This window comes from Pleurodeles waltl, chromosome 5 (genome assembly GCF_031143425.1).
Source record: "Pleurodeles waltl isolate 20211129_DDA chromosome 5, aPleWal1.hap1.20221129, whole genome shotgun sequence".
NCBI lineage: Eukaryota > Metazoa > Chordata > Amphibia > Caudata > Salamandridae > Pleurodeles > Pleurodeles waltl.
The window spans coordinates 994,635,071-994,649,652 of record NC_090444.1 but is presented as its reverse complement, the minus strand read 5'-3'; the positions used below and the strand labels follow the sequence as shown (position 1 = coordinate 994,649,652).

At 42.8% G+C, this 14,582-nt stretch overlaps 1 protein-coding gene across 2 annotated transcripts in view; it reads right to left on the bottom strand.

The window, feature by feature from the left end:
• ADGB (androglobin) overlaps nt 1-14,582 on the bottom strand; it is an 871,677-nt gene that overhangs the window by 714,463 nt on the left and 142,632 nt on the right. For both annotated transcript variants that reach the window (XM_069235154.1, XM_069235155.1), the window contains exon 5: nt 8,901-9,107. In XM_069235154.1, coding sequence (XP_069091255.1) covers nt 8,901-9,107 — 207 coding nt within the window. The remainder of the gene's footprint in view (nt 1-8,900; nt 9,108-14,582) is intronic.

Below are 14,582 nucleotides of genomic sequence, written 5' to 3'. Positions count from 1 at the left end.
CATAATAGTGCTTAGTAAATGTGTGTGGTGTAGACCAAGTAGCAGTTTTACAAATATCTGCTATTGGAATGTTTCCTACAAAGGCCATAGCAGCAGCTTTGTTCTGGTAGAATGTGCTCTACGAGCTGTAGGTAACTGTCTTTTAGTTTTAAGATAACACGTTTGAATACACTTGACTATCCATCTATCTATCCCAGTTTTTGAAATTGGATTACATTTGTGAGGCATTGAAAATGCTACAAAAAGCTGTTTAGATGTTCTAAAACCTTTAGTCCTATCAATATAATACATAAGAGCTCTTTTAATATCTAGTGTGTGCAGAGCTCTTTCAGCGACTGAGTCTGGCTGTGGGAAAAATACAGACAACTCAGCTGATTGGTTAATATGAAATGGTGAAACTACTTTTGGGAGAAATTTAGGGTTTGACCTAAGGATTACTCTATCTTCATCAACTTGGAAGAAAGATTCTTCTAAAGTGAAGGCTTGTATTTCACTTACACATCTTAGGGAACTGATAGCTACTAAAAAGGCAACTTTCCACAAAAGAAATGGCAAAGAACAGGAGTGCATGGGTTCAAAGGGTGGACCCACGAGACTGCAAAGGACAACATTAAGATTCCATATTGGAACTGGAGGAACCCTGGGTGGAATTACTCTTTTAAGGCCTTCCATAAAGGCTTTGATTACTGGAATTCTGAATAAAGAAATATGTTGTCCGTTTTGATGGAAAGCAGCTACACCTGCTAAATGAAGTCTAATAGATGAGTATGCTAACTTTGCCTTTTGCAAATGTAGCAGGAAACGAACAATGTCTTACACTGATGCTTTAAGTGGATCAATGTTTTTAGGTTGACAGTAGCAAACAAAATATTTCCATTTTGCAGTATAACACTGTCTGGTTGTAGGCTTACGTGCTTCTCTAAGAATGTCCATAAATTCAGAGGGGAGTTGTGAGTAGCCAAACTCTATGACTTAAGAAGCCATATCGCAAGATTGAGTGTTTTGAGGTGTGGATGTCTGATTTGATCTTGTTTGTGAGTAAGAAGGTCTAGTCTGTTGGGAAGATTGTGGTGGGGAACCAACATTGTTGTTTACCAAGGCTAGCGTGTGTATGTGGGAGCTACAAGAATCATGGTGAGTGAGGTTTGTCCCAGTTTGCAAACCTGAAATGGAATGAGTGGGAGAGGCGGGAAAGTGTAAGCAAGTATCCCTAACCAATTCATCCACAGATCATTGCCCTTGGACTGAGGGTGTGGGTATCTAGACATGATGTTTTGGCATTTGACATTTTCTGTGGTGGCAAAGAAGTCTATTTCCGCTGTTCCCCACAGGTGAAAGTATTGGTGAATTACTTGTGGGTGAAGTTCCCATTGATGGACTTTTTGCTGCATCCTGCTTAGGAGGTCTGCAAACTGGTTGTCCATTCCTGGGAGACATACTGCCAGTAAGTGAATGTGGTGGTGAATTACCCATTTCCAAATTGTCTGAGCAAGAAGGGACAATTGAGACGAGTGTCTCCCCCGTTTTTGCAGATAATACATGGTTGTCATGTTGTCTGTATGAACTAGAACCACTTTGTGAGAGAGTTGTGGTAGAAATGCTTTGAGCGCCAAAAAGACTGCTAGTAACTCTAAGTATTTGATGTCATAAGTTTGTTGAATGGGATCCCATCATCCTCATATTGTAAGGTTGTTGAGGTGAGCTCCCCAACCTATTGGTGATGCATCTGTAGTGAGAGTGATCTGAGGCACAGGGTCTTGAAAGGGCCGTTCCTTGGAAAGGTTGGTGTGATTCCACCATTGCAGAGAGCGGTGAGTCTGTTGGTCCAACAACACTAGATCCTGGAGATGACCCTGTGACTTAGACCACTGACGAGACAGACACTGCTGTAATGGACGAATGGGTGGTCTGGCATGAGGACTGATGGCAATGCAGGAAGCCATCATCACTTGTAATAGCTGCATCACTAGTCTCACTGTGTAAGTGTGGTTCTCCTGTAATTGAGATAGAAGAGGTTGGAAAGCTTGAATCCGGGCTGATATGCCAGCCCTGAGGGAGAATTGGAAATTGCTCCTAGATAAGGCAGTATATGTGAGGGTTGGAGATGAGATTTGAGAAAGTTGATTGTAAATCCCAGAGTGTGTAGAAGGTCTACCTTGTACTGAGTGTGATTCTGACATTGTTAGATGGTACTGGTTTTGAAGAGCCAGTTGTGCAAGTATGAGAAGACATGAATATGTTGTCAGGGATGCGGCAACTACTGATAGACATTTTGTGAATACCCTGGGAGCGGTTGTTACCCTGATTGGTAAATCCTTGAATTGGTAGTATTTTCCCGCAATTACAAATCTGAGGTATTTGCAATGTGCTGGATGTATGGAAAAGTAAAAAACATCTTTGAGATCTAAGGCAGTCATGAAATGTAATAGGGGGAATGACATCTTGGAGAGTGACCATATGGAAATGCTCTGAGAGGATGTGTAGGTTGAGAGGTCTAAGATCCAAAATTGGTCTTAGTGACCCATCTTTCTTTGGGATAAAGAAGTATAGGGAATATACTCCTAACCCTTGATAAGGAACTGGTTCAATAGCCCCTTTGAGAAGAAGGGATTGTACCTCTTCTTCAAAAGAATAAAAAGCAGTGGTGTGAATGTTTGGGAGCATGAGGGGGAATATTTGGTGAAGTGGAAATGAGTTCTAGACAGTAACCATATTGGATAATTGATAGAACCCATTTATCTGCTGTGATATTGAACCATTGGGGATAGACATTTGCTAGTCTTCCTCCTACTGGAGAGGTGTGTGCTTGAGGAATCTGTAAGCCGTCACTAGCATGTGTTTGAGGCAGAACCTCTAGAGGTGGAGGCCTTAAATCTGTATTAATTATTTGTGCCCCTGTAAGAACCACTGAAGGAACCTCTGTTGTAAACGTGTGTTCCCTGTTCGGTCTGGGAGGAAGAAGGATCAGTGGATGATGTTTTGAACCCTCCCCTAAATGGTGGCCTACAAAATGTACCCCTCCTTGGTGTAGTTAGTAGGGCTCCCATAGCTTTAGCTGACTCTGAATCTTTTTTTAGCTTATCTATGGGGTGTCAACTTCTGGACCAAACAAGTGTTCTTTATCAAAAGGCAGGTTGAGAACTGTTGTATTTCTGGCTTGAAGCCTGAGCATCTCAGCCAAGTATGCCTTCTTATAATAACACTGGTGTTTACAACACGTGCCACGGTATCCACTGCATCAATGGAATATCTAATAGACTTATTGGAGATGGCTTGCCCTTCTGAGACTATCTCCTGTCCCCTTTTATGATGTTCCTCTGGAAGGTATGAGGAAACTTTTCTATCTAGTGCCAGTGGGCCCTATTGTACCTTGCCAGATGTGACTGCAAATTAGCAATTCACCAATGATTAGCAGGTTGGGCAGCTATTCTTTACCTGCTGCATCAAGTTTTTTTTTCTCTTCCTATCTGGAGGAGGAGCATCTCCTGTGGATTGACTATTAGCACGTTTCCGTGCTGTGCTTATAACTTCAGAGTCAGGAGGTACTTGTGATCTGATAAATATTGGGTCTGACGGTGCTGCCTTGTACTTTTTGTTGACCCTGGAGCAATAACCTTTGCCCTAACAGGTTCTTTAAAGATGTCTGTCGAATGTCTAAGCATACCTGGCAACATGGGCATAAACTGACTCTCTTTGTGAGTGTTGGTCAATGTAGCATAGAGAAAATCCTCTTCAATCGGGTCAGTGTGCATGTATACATTATGGTATGCAGTTGCCCGTGCAATAACCTGACTGTATGCTGTTGCGTCTTCAGGAGGAGAAGGCCGTACTGGGTACAAATCAGGGTTAATGGATTATAGGAGTATGGGATCTGGGTCATATAAATCCCATGGTTCTGCCTTCTGTGGAATTTCACTTAAGTCATCTCCATGAGGTGGTAGTGACCCTTCTGAAGAGAACTGCAGGTCTGTGAAAGATGTAGGGGGTTGTGGTAGTGGTGGAGAAGTAATAGAAAGTACAGGGGAGTGAGGTGGAGAAGGCTGAGGATGAACTGGAGCCTTGTCTTTGTCCTTGGAGATTTTTTTAGGAGGAGAAGTAGTACCTAATGTCTCATGGAAAGTAAGCCTCCTTTTAATAGGAACAGAGGGAGATGCAATTATTTTCCCCGTTCCCTTATTATGTGGAGCCGACGCTGACGAGCATCCTTGACTTCCAGAATTGGCTCTACTGGTGAAGCTGTTACAGATGAAAGAGTGGAGTCTTTCGAAGCTGTCTTTCTAGGTTCTAGGTTGGAAGCCTTTTCTCGAAAGGAAGGCGTTGGCTCCGAAACTGATGTTGATGGCTTCTTTCTCGGAGCTGAAATGCTCAGATTGAAAATTTGGCTCGATCTCAAGACTGTGTGGGATGTGTTGGATCTGTGTTAGATGCCAAAGACATCTTAACCTTGGCAAATTTCGGTGCAGAGCCAGAGGGCGTGGCATCCGAATGTAACTTTTGGATCCAACCATGGCTCAAAGGCAGTGGTGGACCGACGATCAGTTTAGATGTTTATTTCAAAGTCTTTAGATGGAAAGTTGGGGCTGGTGTACTCACATGTTGTGCTGCAGTGAGCAGCTGACACTCAATGTCACATTTCACATCCAACTCAGAATCTCAACTAGAGAGGGCTGCTTGATGTCCCATTTCCTCCTGTGCATGTTCCTCTCCGAAAATGTTGGGAGTGTAGTCCGGTGTTTTCGACGTCATCTCCAACCAACGCACTCTTCGATCCCGGGGAGTCTTCTATGTTCTGGGGCAAGCACAAGTTACACACCAGGTGTTGATCTGTGTTTGGAATGACATTGAGGACAGAACCTAAATGGAATCCGTTCCTTCAGCCCTGTATATTCCAACAGCACGTGAAGGAGAAGACCCAAGAAAGGCATCGATGCCCCAAGGGGAGGTGAACTGACTCCTGATGCAGGAATTCGGTTAGAGTACATTAAATTTAGTAAAAAGCGATCAAAATACTATACCAGCGCTGAAAGCAAGATAGAAGGGAAGAGTTCGGGGTAGGCTGAGCCGAAGAATAACAGAGCAAGAGGAAACACGTCCCAACCCAATGGCGGAGATCACCGAGTGGAGGAGTCACTAGATCTTGTGACTCAAAAAGATTCTGAGAACAAAAACAATTTGCAACACTCCGAGCCCAACACTAGATGGCACACTTATGCAAAGCATGTGTATCTACAGCCACACATGCCATTGAACATATAAATATATATGTATGTCTTATGGAATAAGACAGTATCTTACATGTCGCTCAATGTGCATTATTTATGTGATTCAGTGCCAACGCCACAGCTATAAAAAACAATATGTGGCCAAACAGTGAATGACCCGCATACACAATTCAGGAATCACAAATCAGCAATAATTAACAAGAAACTTGCACAGGCTGTAGCCAATCATTTTAACCTTGTGGACCATTCACTATCAGATTTGAAAATGTTCCCTGTGGAACATGTCTTAAAAGAAGAACTACTGGACATCAGAGAAAACTTCTGGATGTACCATTAAAATCACTGCATCCAGATGGACTGAACATCATACATCATTGACAATACCACTTGATTTCTGCATATGTAAAGAGTTCTCAGGACTGCATAGATTCCACATTCCAATTGGAATCTTTATATATATATATATATATATATATATATATATATATATATATATATATATATATATATATATATGTGTGTGTATATATATATATATATATATATATATATATATACCTATATAATGTCAAACTTTTAAAAATATTTTTGTAGGTATCAGTAGAAGGATAAGGACAGGATGTTTTTGTAAACAATATTTTTGACATGATATTTGTGCTACACAATATTGTTGATTTCAACGTTTTGTCAGTGATCCATCAGTAGACTACCCTCTCATTCACAAAAAATCGGTATGCTGCACCACTGGCATATGTGAATATATGAGGTCATGGAGGTAGTTCTATGCACACCATGAAAATGCGCTGTCCCAACAACTTCCCACAAGACGAAGAGTAGTGGGACTTACTAGAAAGCAAAAGCAATTGTGTTATAATCTGTTATGCTTGTGATGCATTTTGTGCACAGCTTCATTGTTCTCTGCACTGCACAGCCAGTGTGTAATGTCATGGAATATTGGGTGAGAGACTAGAGGAGCGTGACTGTTAGAGAGAGTGTGCTGAGCAGAGAGGATGCTGCCCCTGGTGGGGGTTACCTTATTAAGTACCTTGTACCGTAACCTGTAACCTTTTAAATAAAATTATAAATTATATCCTACGTGAACTGACTACTTCACTCCTACTTACCAAGAGGGAATTCTTGATTACAACACTTGTGACCGCTGCACTCCTGGAAGCTCGACTGCCAGATTACAACCCTGGCTGTCGGAGACCGCCACCAACACCAGGATCATGGATCCCGGCGGGGTGGCGGCGGTCAGAGTCGTGGTCAGCCACAGCAGTGCTGAGTTCAGCACCACCATGCTGATTACGAGTCCTCTTTCTGCCAGCCTTTTCACGGCAGGATCCCGTCATTAAAAGTCTGTCGGAAAGCCAGTGCTGGGGGCCCCCTGCCAGCACGCCCTGCAGACAGTGCGCATTCCAAGGGTGCTGCTGTGCCAAGGCATTGACCTTGAAGGGAGCCGAGGCCAATGCTGTAGATCTGTCTTTGCCGGTCTGACCAGGGGAAACATAGTAATACAATATTTCTGCCTGTCATCCTGGTGGAAACATCGAAAAAGCAACTGTGGGGGGTCAAGGAGGGGTGAGGCTGCTGGTATGATGGCCACCTCCTCCCCGCAGCTTTGGTGGTCAGATCATTCTAAACGCTAAAGTTGTAATGAGACCCTTAGTGTTTGTTGCCAGAGAAGATTTTAATGCTGTGCTGAATGTTTATATTTGATGTCAAATTGTATTGTACATGTTTGATCTTCTGTTCCAGGTTTGTGTGTCATAGTCAGGAAAATGCGTTTATATTTGTTGCATGCAATGTATTTTGTCATTTGAGTCCCTGGTCCTGCAACAGTGCACAGTAGAGGGTATCCATGTTTTGCATGCGTGTGATAGATGTATTATGTCATTTAAGTCCCTAGTCCTGTGACAATATGCAGTAGAGAGTGAGTGTTCCTAAGCCTGCAAGAGTCAGCAGTAAAGGGTGAACCTATAGTGCTAAACCTGTTGCTAAATTTACAAGATGCCCTGTTGTTTTTTAGATGAGTGTGGGATGAAAGAGACCTGTTGCTAAACTCAGAAGATGTCCTGTTGTTTTGGGATGAGTGTGGTTTGGAAGAGACCTGTTGCTAAATTCACAGGATTCCCTGTTGTTTTGGGATGAGCAAGCGTTGAAAGAGACCCATTACTAAATTCATGTGGTTCTCTGTTGCCACATATTGGATAACGGTTTAAAGATACCCACTGCACATTTCTAGAATGAGGGTTGAAAGGCACCCTTTGCCTACTGCTATAGCGAGGGATGAATGACACCCATTGTATTATGCAGAAGATGCCCTGTTCTGTGTTGAGTGAGGGTTTAAAGATACCCATTTTGTGGTTCTGTTTTTTTTATTGTTTGTGCATGGTTGAGTAATAAGTTGTGTTGTTAATGATTCTGTGGGACATGTATATTGGTGTGCTTTTGGTTTTGTATGAATGGGGTTGAATACTACCACTGTGTCAATACTTTTTAGGGCCTATAGAAGCTAGATCCTATTATGGTTTTGAGGGTAGTTTATTAGTTCTTTTTGTATTTTATTATTCTCAAAAGGAAGGAGATTGGTTATAATCTGCTGTTGGTTGTAATGGATCTCTGCACAGCTTCTCTGTCTCCCTGCCCTGCACAGCAAGCTTATGATTTCATGGAATGTTGGTGACTGACTGAAGGACTGGGCAGTTAAGTGTATGGGCTGAGCAGAGAGGATGCTGCTCCTGCTGGGGTTTCCCTTTAAGTAACCTAACATGTAACCTCTTGGATAAATCTACAACCGGTTATCCTATGTGAACTGGCTACCTGACTCCTACTTACCAAGGAAGAAACTTTTATTAGAACAGACTGTCGTGTAATTGGGACATTTAGGCTATAAAGACTTAAGGTTTTAGCATTTATATAATTGTCGAAAAGAGAAAAACTGTGACTGAAAAAGGAGTTGATAACACTGATGTCTGATGTACTTGTAAGAATTTCTACATCACTTCCAGTGAAACAGCATTAATCAACAGCTTGCTTTGCACAATGTCACTACAAATTGTCTGGTTACTCATCATAACTAAAAAGTTTCCGGGATTCAGTCTGGCCCCTACAAAAAAGTTTCATATAAGGAATCTGAAGGAGTAGATATGTATTAGAATGGAAGATCCAGTGTTTCTAAATTCTGTGCTACCGCCAAGCGCAAGCATTGCAACCATACCACACATGGTTGTAGGAATGGTTTCATAGCCATATCTGCATGACTGAAGTGCGTGCAGCCCATGCAATTTTTAAGTAGATGAAAAATGCTTTAATTTCATATGACAGAGGCGTTGTAAAATAAGTGTTGCCAAAGGGACAGACAGTGTGTCTGGTGTGTTGGTAGGTTCGGCTATAAGGAGTATGAGCTGCAGGAGTATTTTTACTACAAGTGGGGAGGAGCGGAGGATCAGTAAATGAGAAAAATAAATTATACATACAAATCTTTAAAAATACAGTCAATCAAATATGTATGGCCTTCAAGAATAGTTGAAACGTATAGCAAAATGTCATGCTGCTTTACCATTCAATTCATGGTGTTGATAATTCCCTTACATCTGTAATGTACACAAAAAGTCTATACTGAAATTTAAATGTGTCACTGAAGACTTTTCTTCTGAATTAAAGGATATCACTCACCATCCAGTAAAGTTTCACCACATACTTTCCGTAGCTATTGTATAGAGGTACATGTCCCTTAACTGCTTTGCAGAGAGCATATAAATGATCCCAAGGTCTCCACACAGGCACTGGAGGATCTGCTGTGTTCGTTTTATCATTTGCAGAAGGAGGTGAATTGTAAATCTTCCAGAGTGCGCTTAGTTCACTAACGATCCATCGCATTAACTGAGGAAAGATACAATAGCATATTATATTGTATTTTATTTACATGTGGTCAAAAATACTTTGCAACAAACAAACTAAAGGATAATATGTTGTCAAAGTAAATCAAAGCTGTTACTACACTGCATAGTTTTCTGTATGCTAAAATCAATCAAACCCTAGACATTCTACACATTTATGTACTGAATCAACGATAACCCCACCAAGTGAATGTGCCTTGCCCAATAGGTTCTGCATGCATGGCTGGGTTGATCTCTGCAGAGCCTAGAGGACTGTGTGTGCCTTTGACCAGCCCCACAGTACAGCAACTCCTACCTCGGAACCTATTGTGCTTAACTTGTGGACCTGCCTATAAGATTAAGGTTGCTGGGTCTCTTCTTCAAAAGGACCTTCGCTCAGCCCCATCTGCCACAGAATCTGTTGAGGATGGAAGTAAGTACTACCTAGTGCAATCTGTCAAAGAGAGTGACTTTCGAAAAGGCACTTCACTGAGTGCACCTGCCACCTGGCCAGCAGAGAATGTGCATTGTCTTGGGCATTACAACAACTCCATATTCTTGAATCAAATAGAAATAAGGAAGGGGTTACTGTACCAATCAACAGGCATGTACATCAGCACTCATTTGCAACCTTAATGATGTCATGAATGAAGTCCCAGAGCTGTGATACTGGCACTGATATCACTGATACCTCCATCTGTGATGTCATCAGTGGCACTAAGGGGCTAAGCAGAGTCCAATGCCGCTGCACAGGGGGGCTCCCTAGCACCATCTGAATGAGCACTATCTGCACAGCAGACAGTGCATATTCCAACGGTATTGTGGAGGGGGGCTCCTGCACTGCCAATGCCAAGTCTTTGGCAGTGCATGGGCCCCCCGATGGCCCACTGCACTTGTTCTCCGGCAGCCTTTTCATGGGGGTTGAACCACCATGAAAAGGCTGGCACATAACATGGTTGTAATCAGCATGGCAGCGCTGACTTCAGGGCCGCCGTAGCGGATTACAACCATGACTGCCATCATCCTATCGGGATGAAAGATCCTGGTAGAGACTTTTGGCGGTCCGGCCATCAGGATCATAATGTGGTCACAGCTGCGGCGGTTCGACCGGCACCGTGAGTCGGGCGGTCTTGTGACTGCCATACTCATAATAGGGCCTAAGTGAGGGTTCATAAAACATGCAATAGAGGAGTTATGATTGCACAGCAGACCACTAAAGGGTGAATTCATGGTGTTGTTATGTTTTGCTCTTTCATCTTAAGTATTGAAAAGGAATTTCTCATTTTTTAATATACCATGTTAAAGTGCTATGTGAGCTAAGAACAATGACTTAACAAAGTTTATTTCAGTGAATTGTTTGGTTTTGTTCTCTGACGTCTTTTCCAAGTTTCATTGGGCTCTTACAGCGACCCAGTGCCCTGCTGCTACAGTTTGTTCTGGAGCTTTAGCAGGGCATTCTCTGAACGAAGGACATGCTTTTTGTTCATACCATATAGCCCCCACAGCCCAGCAATGCACAAGCACAACAAACTCTGGATGCAGTATGTGTCCATTGGCCGTTCTGTGTGCCCATTGCCACTGCCACCAAAGACCACTACTTATAACAGGTTACAAGTACGGTGGCTCAAGGCACAGGGTGTGGGAGCGCTCAAGCCCTGTGTGCACTCTCTCCACTCCAAGTACCTGTTTGGCATTCCCTTTTGTTATGCACAACAGGCACTGGGCAGAACGCATGATCTTCAGCCAATCTGCAAGCCCAGAGCCACTGTGCATGGCCAGACCCGGGGCCCTTCGCCCAGAAGTCACTGCGGATGGCCTAGGCCACATATGTGGTATTTATTATGATTCTAGACAAAAAGGTAGAACAGAATTGTACAATTTGAAAGGAAAATATACAGCCAGCAAGTGATTGGAGAGGTAGTTTTGTTTCTGGGAGCAAAGCTGAACTAAACTGCATTGTAACATAGGGCCTGATTTAGATCTTGGCAGAGAGGAAGACTGGCACAAATGTGACGGATATCCCGCCTGCCGTATTACAGTCCCATTATATCCTATGCGAGGATCGTAACATGGTGGACGGGATTTCCGTCCCATTTGTGACAGAGTATTTCATCTGCTGAGATCTAAATCAGGCCCATAGTGTCTTTAAAAAGGTGCATCTTCAGCTCTTTCTTAAATTAAAGCAGGCTTGAGTTGGTCCTGATGGAGTGTTGCTCCACATACTAAGTGCCTAAACAGAAAAAGGCTATTGCCCTGCATTTGAGTTTTTTCCAATTCTTTCCCGGCAGTCTGATGGTGTCCTAGCTGCAAGTGTGCCAGGAATCACTAGAGAGTTGTGGCTTTGTCAGCAGGATATACAGGTTGCTCATCTAACTGGCATTGTAAATGTTCGTTTGCCCAGACACTGGATGAGATGTGCTGCCGCATTTAGGATGCTCTTAAAGTGGGGAGTGGGGTGGGTAATGCAAAGTATGACAGGCCATGGAGCAGAGCAGTAACGCCACCCAAATGCAAGAGAACAAGAACTTGAATGGATGTCGAGAAGTCACTTTCTGGTACGAAATGTTTCACTTAATAGTGAAAATGCTGGCATGGGCAGTCCTTGTTTTATTGAAAAAGTGTTACCTGAGGGTGAGGGTCGTCCCCAGAATGAATTCATGTGACTTGGCACTTGGTGAGATTTGAGGCTTGAATCCCTCAAGAATCCTGTGATTGAGCTATGGTTGAAGTAGTTGTTGGATTTATTTGGCAAATAATAGAAATTTAGTCTTGGTAGGGTTGAGCTTCGGGTAGGTCCTGGACAACTAAGTCGGGGTGACGCAAGGAAGTATTAGAGGCACAGAAGGCCTGAAGCAGGGGAGACGTCCAAGTACAGTTGTGTATCATTGTCATATTGTTGATTTCTGATGCTGTTATCAGTGCATAGAGTTCCAAGGGGCTACACGAGAGGCTGGTTTGGTGTGGAGTTTACTTGGGGCCTTGCTACAGCATTACCCTGAGACCATAGACTGTTCTGTAGAGGCGAAAGAGAGGAAGATTCCCTTTGGTTGGAATGGGTACTAGTGCTGGCCATGCATGGCAGTTCAGGGAGATGGACCTGGTATCCAAATCTTGCTGCATGCGGCCAAAGGTCATCCGTGTCTGTTTTGATCCTGTGCACAAGACTGTGACTGCAAGGTGTAGTGCTGGATAGCTTATGCAGCTAATGGTAAACTCTGGTTTGTGAAAGACTGTCAGTGTGCCTCAGTGGACTCGTAGGAATGAGGTATCTGAATCAAGGTGTGTTCAACACATATGGGTATTGTTAAGCACTGCATAATAGGAAACTGATTTACTGTAATAGAGAAATTAGAGATGCATGCATTTTTAGCTTTCAGTGTACGTAAATGCAAGTTTTGTACCTGTTTTCAATACAAAATGCTATTTGTATGGGTGTTCTGTTATGCTGGCATCATGAAGCTAGTAACACAATTTTGAAAGTAATTTGAATGAAATGTAAATGAAATTTGGATGACGTAAATTAAATTTAAATAACAAATACAAAGAATTGCCACACTTGCCAAGGGGCAAGCAGGCTGGCATATCCACTATTGGGGACCTGTTCCAGAACAGGGAGCTGATGGCTTTTGCTACCTTAGTGTCTATACGTCAGTTGTTTCACAATGGGGATGTGGCGTCATCCACACATGACTTTTTCCAAACACTCCACAGTACTGGGGACAGATTCTCAATGTCCTGACAACCACGACTGGCCTTGTCATTCACAACTCCTCAACAGGCCTGCATCTAGGCCTGCTCCCTCACCTGCCTCTTGACAAGCCCATGACTAGATTCCAGCACCTAGCTCTCCTTCTAGCAAAGCGTGATGTCACTATGAAGTGGAAACAGTCTTCTGCCCCTTCCATCACGGCTTGGTCAATTGATTCAATGGGGCTGCGCAGAGTACATTGTTGCATAAGGGAGAAAGGGAGGGTCTACGGAAGTATTGCATATCACAGGCCTGGGATATACTAACAGAATGCTTTACAATTAATATTCAGAATGACACCAGCCCACCACGAAGGCTCTTTGGGGAATTTCCCACCTACAATTCACCCACTGGATCTTTGAGGGTTTGGTTGTACTGGTGAAACCTGGGCTGGGATTTCAAATGTCGATGGCATGGGTTTCCCCAAGATCTGTGGGCAGTGTACTATGATTTGAGCCTTTTTCTGTGTTCTCTGAAAGTTTAGGGAAGGAAAATGCCAAGTTTCTTAATGTGGTATTTTCAAAATTATAATTTAAAAATCAACTTTACCACGAAAGAGGATTTTAAATTACTATTTATTTCACACCAAACATGACATTTCTACCTGTTCACAATCAAAAGGTAGCACTTATTATATGTATTAAGATAACCCAATGGTATCCTATGGGAGAGACAGGCCACGCAGTAGTGAAAAACAAATTTAGTTTTTCACTACTAGGACATGTAAAACTTAAACCCACATGTCCAATCTTTTAAATACAATGCACCCTGTCATTTGGACTGTTTAGGGACTACTCTACGAGTGATGTGTATTTATTGAAAAGGGAGGTTTAGACCTGGCAAAAGGCTTACTTTGCCAGGCTGAAGTGGCAGTTTATAATTGTGCACAAGCTGCAATGGTAGGCCTTAGACATGCTTTAAAAGGCTACTTAAGTGAGTGGCACAACAGGTGCTGCAGACCCACTAGCAGCATTAAAGTTTACAGGTTCTAGGTACATGTAATACCACTTTATTAGGTACTTGCAAGTAAATTAAACGTGACAATTGGGTGTAAGCTAACTTTGCCATGTTTGAAGGAGAGAGCATAAGCATGTTAATGCAAGCTCTTTGGTCAAACATAAGACCGAAATAGAAGACTTAATTGTCCATCAACATTTAGACTGCCTTTTTATTACCAAAACTTGGGCTAAAGAAGATTCAAGCCCTGATTTCATAGCAGCCACTCCATTAGGATGTTCATTTTGTAGACTGGATAGAATTTCAAGTAGAGGAGGGGGTCTGGCTACCATCTTTAAATCTATTATCTGCTGTCATTGGGAAGCCATGAATGTTGCATCAGAGATCTGCGAGGGTGCCTGCTTTAAGATACGTCAGAAAAATACTGTGTTATTTGGTGTTACTTGAGGGACTACTGGTGTACCGACATCCGGGTCCCTACTCTATTTTCCTGCAGCATTGGTCAGACATATTTGAGCCAATAACTATGTCTACCAAATGTATTGTATTGGGGGACTTCAATATTCACTTTGATGATAGTCAGGACCCTCATATCAATGAGTTCCTGAACTTTATGGCAGATTTCGATTGGAAATTAAAAGTTACGACAGCTACGCATAGGCTACGCATAGGGCAGGTCACCTGCTGGACGGGATATTTGCCCGGCATGATGACTTGGTTTTATTGAAGAATAGGCTGCTTGACTGGACTGACCACCATCTTCTTATTTTAAGT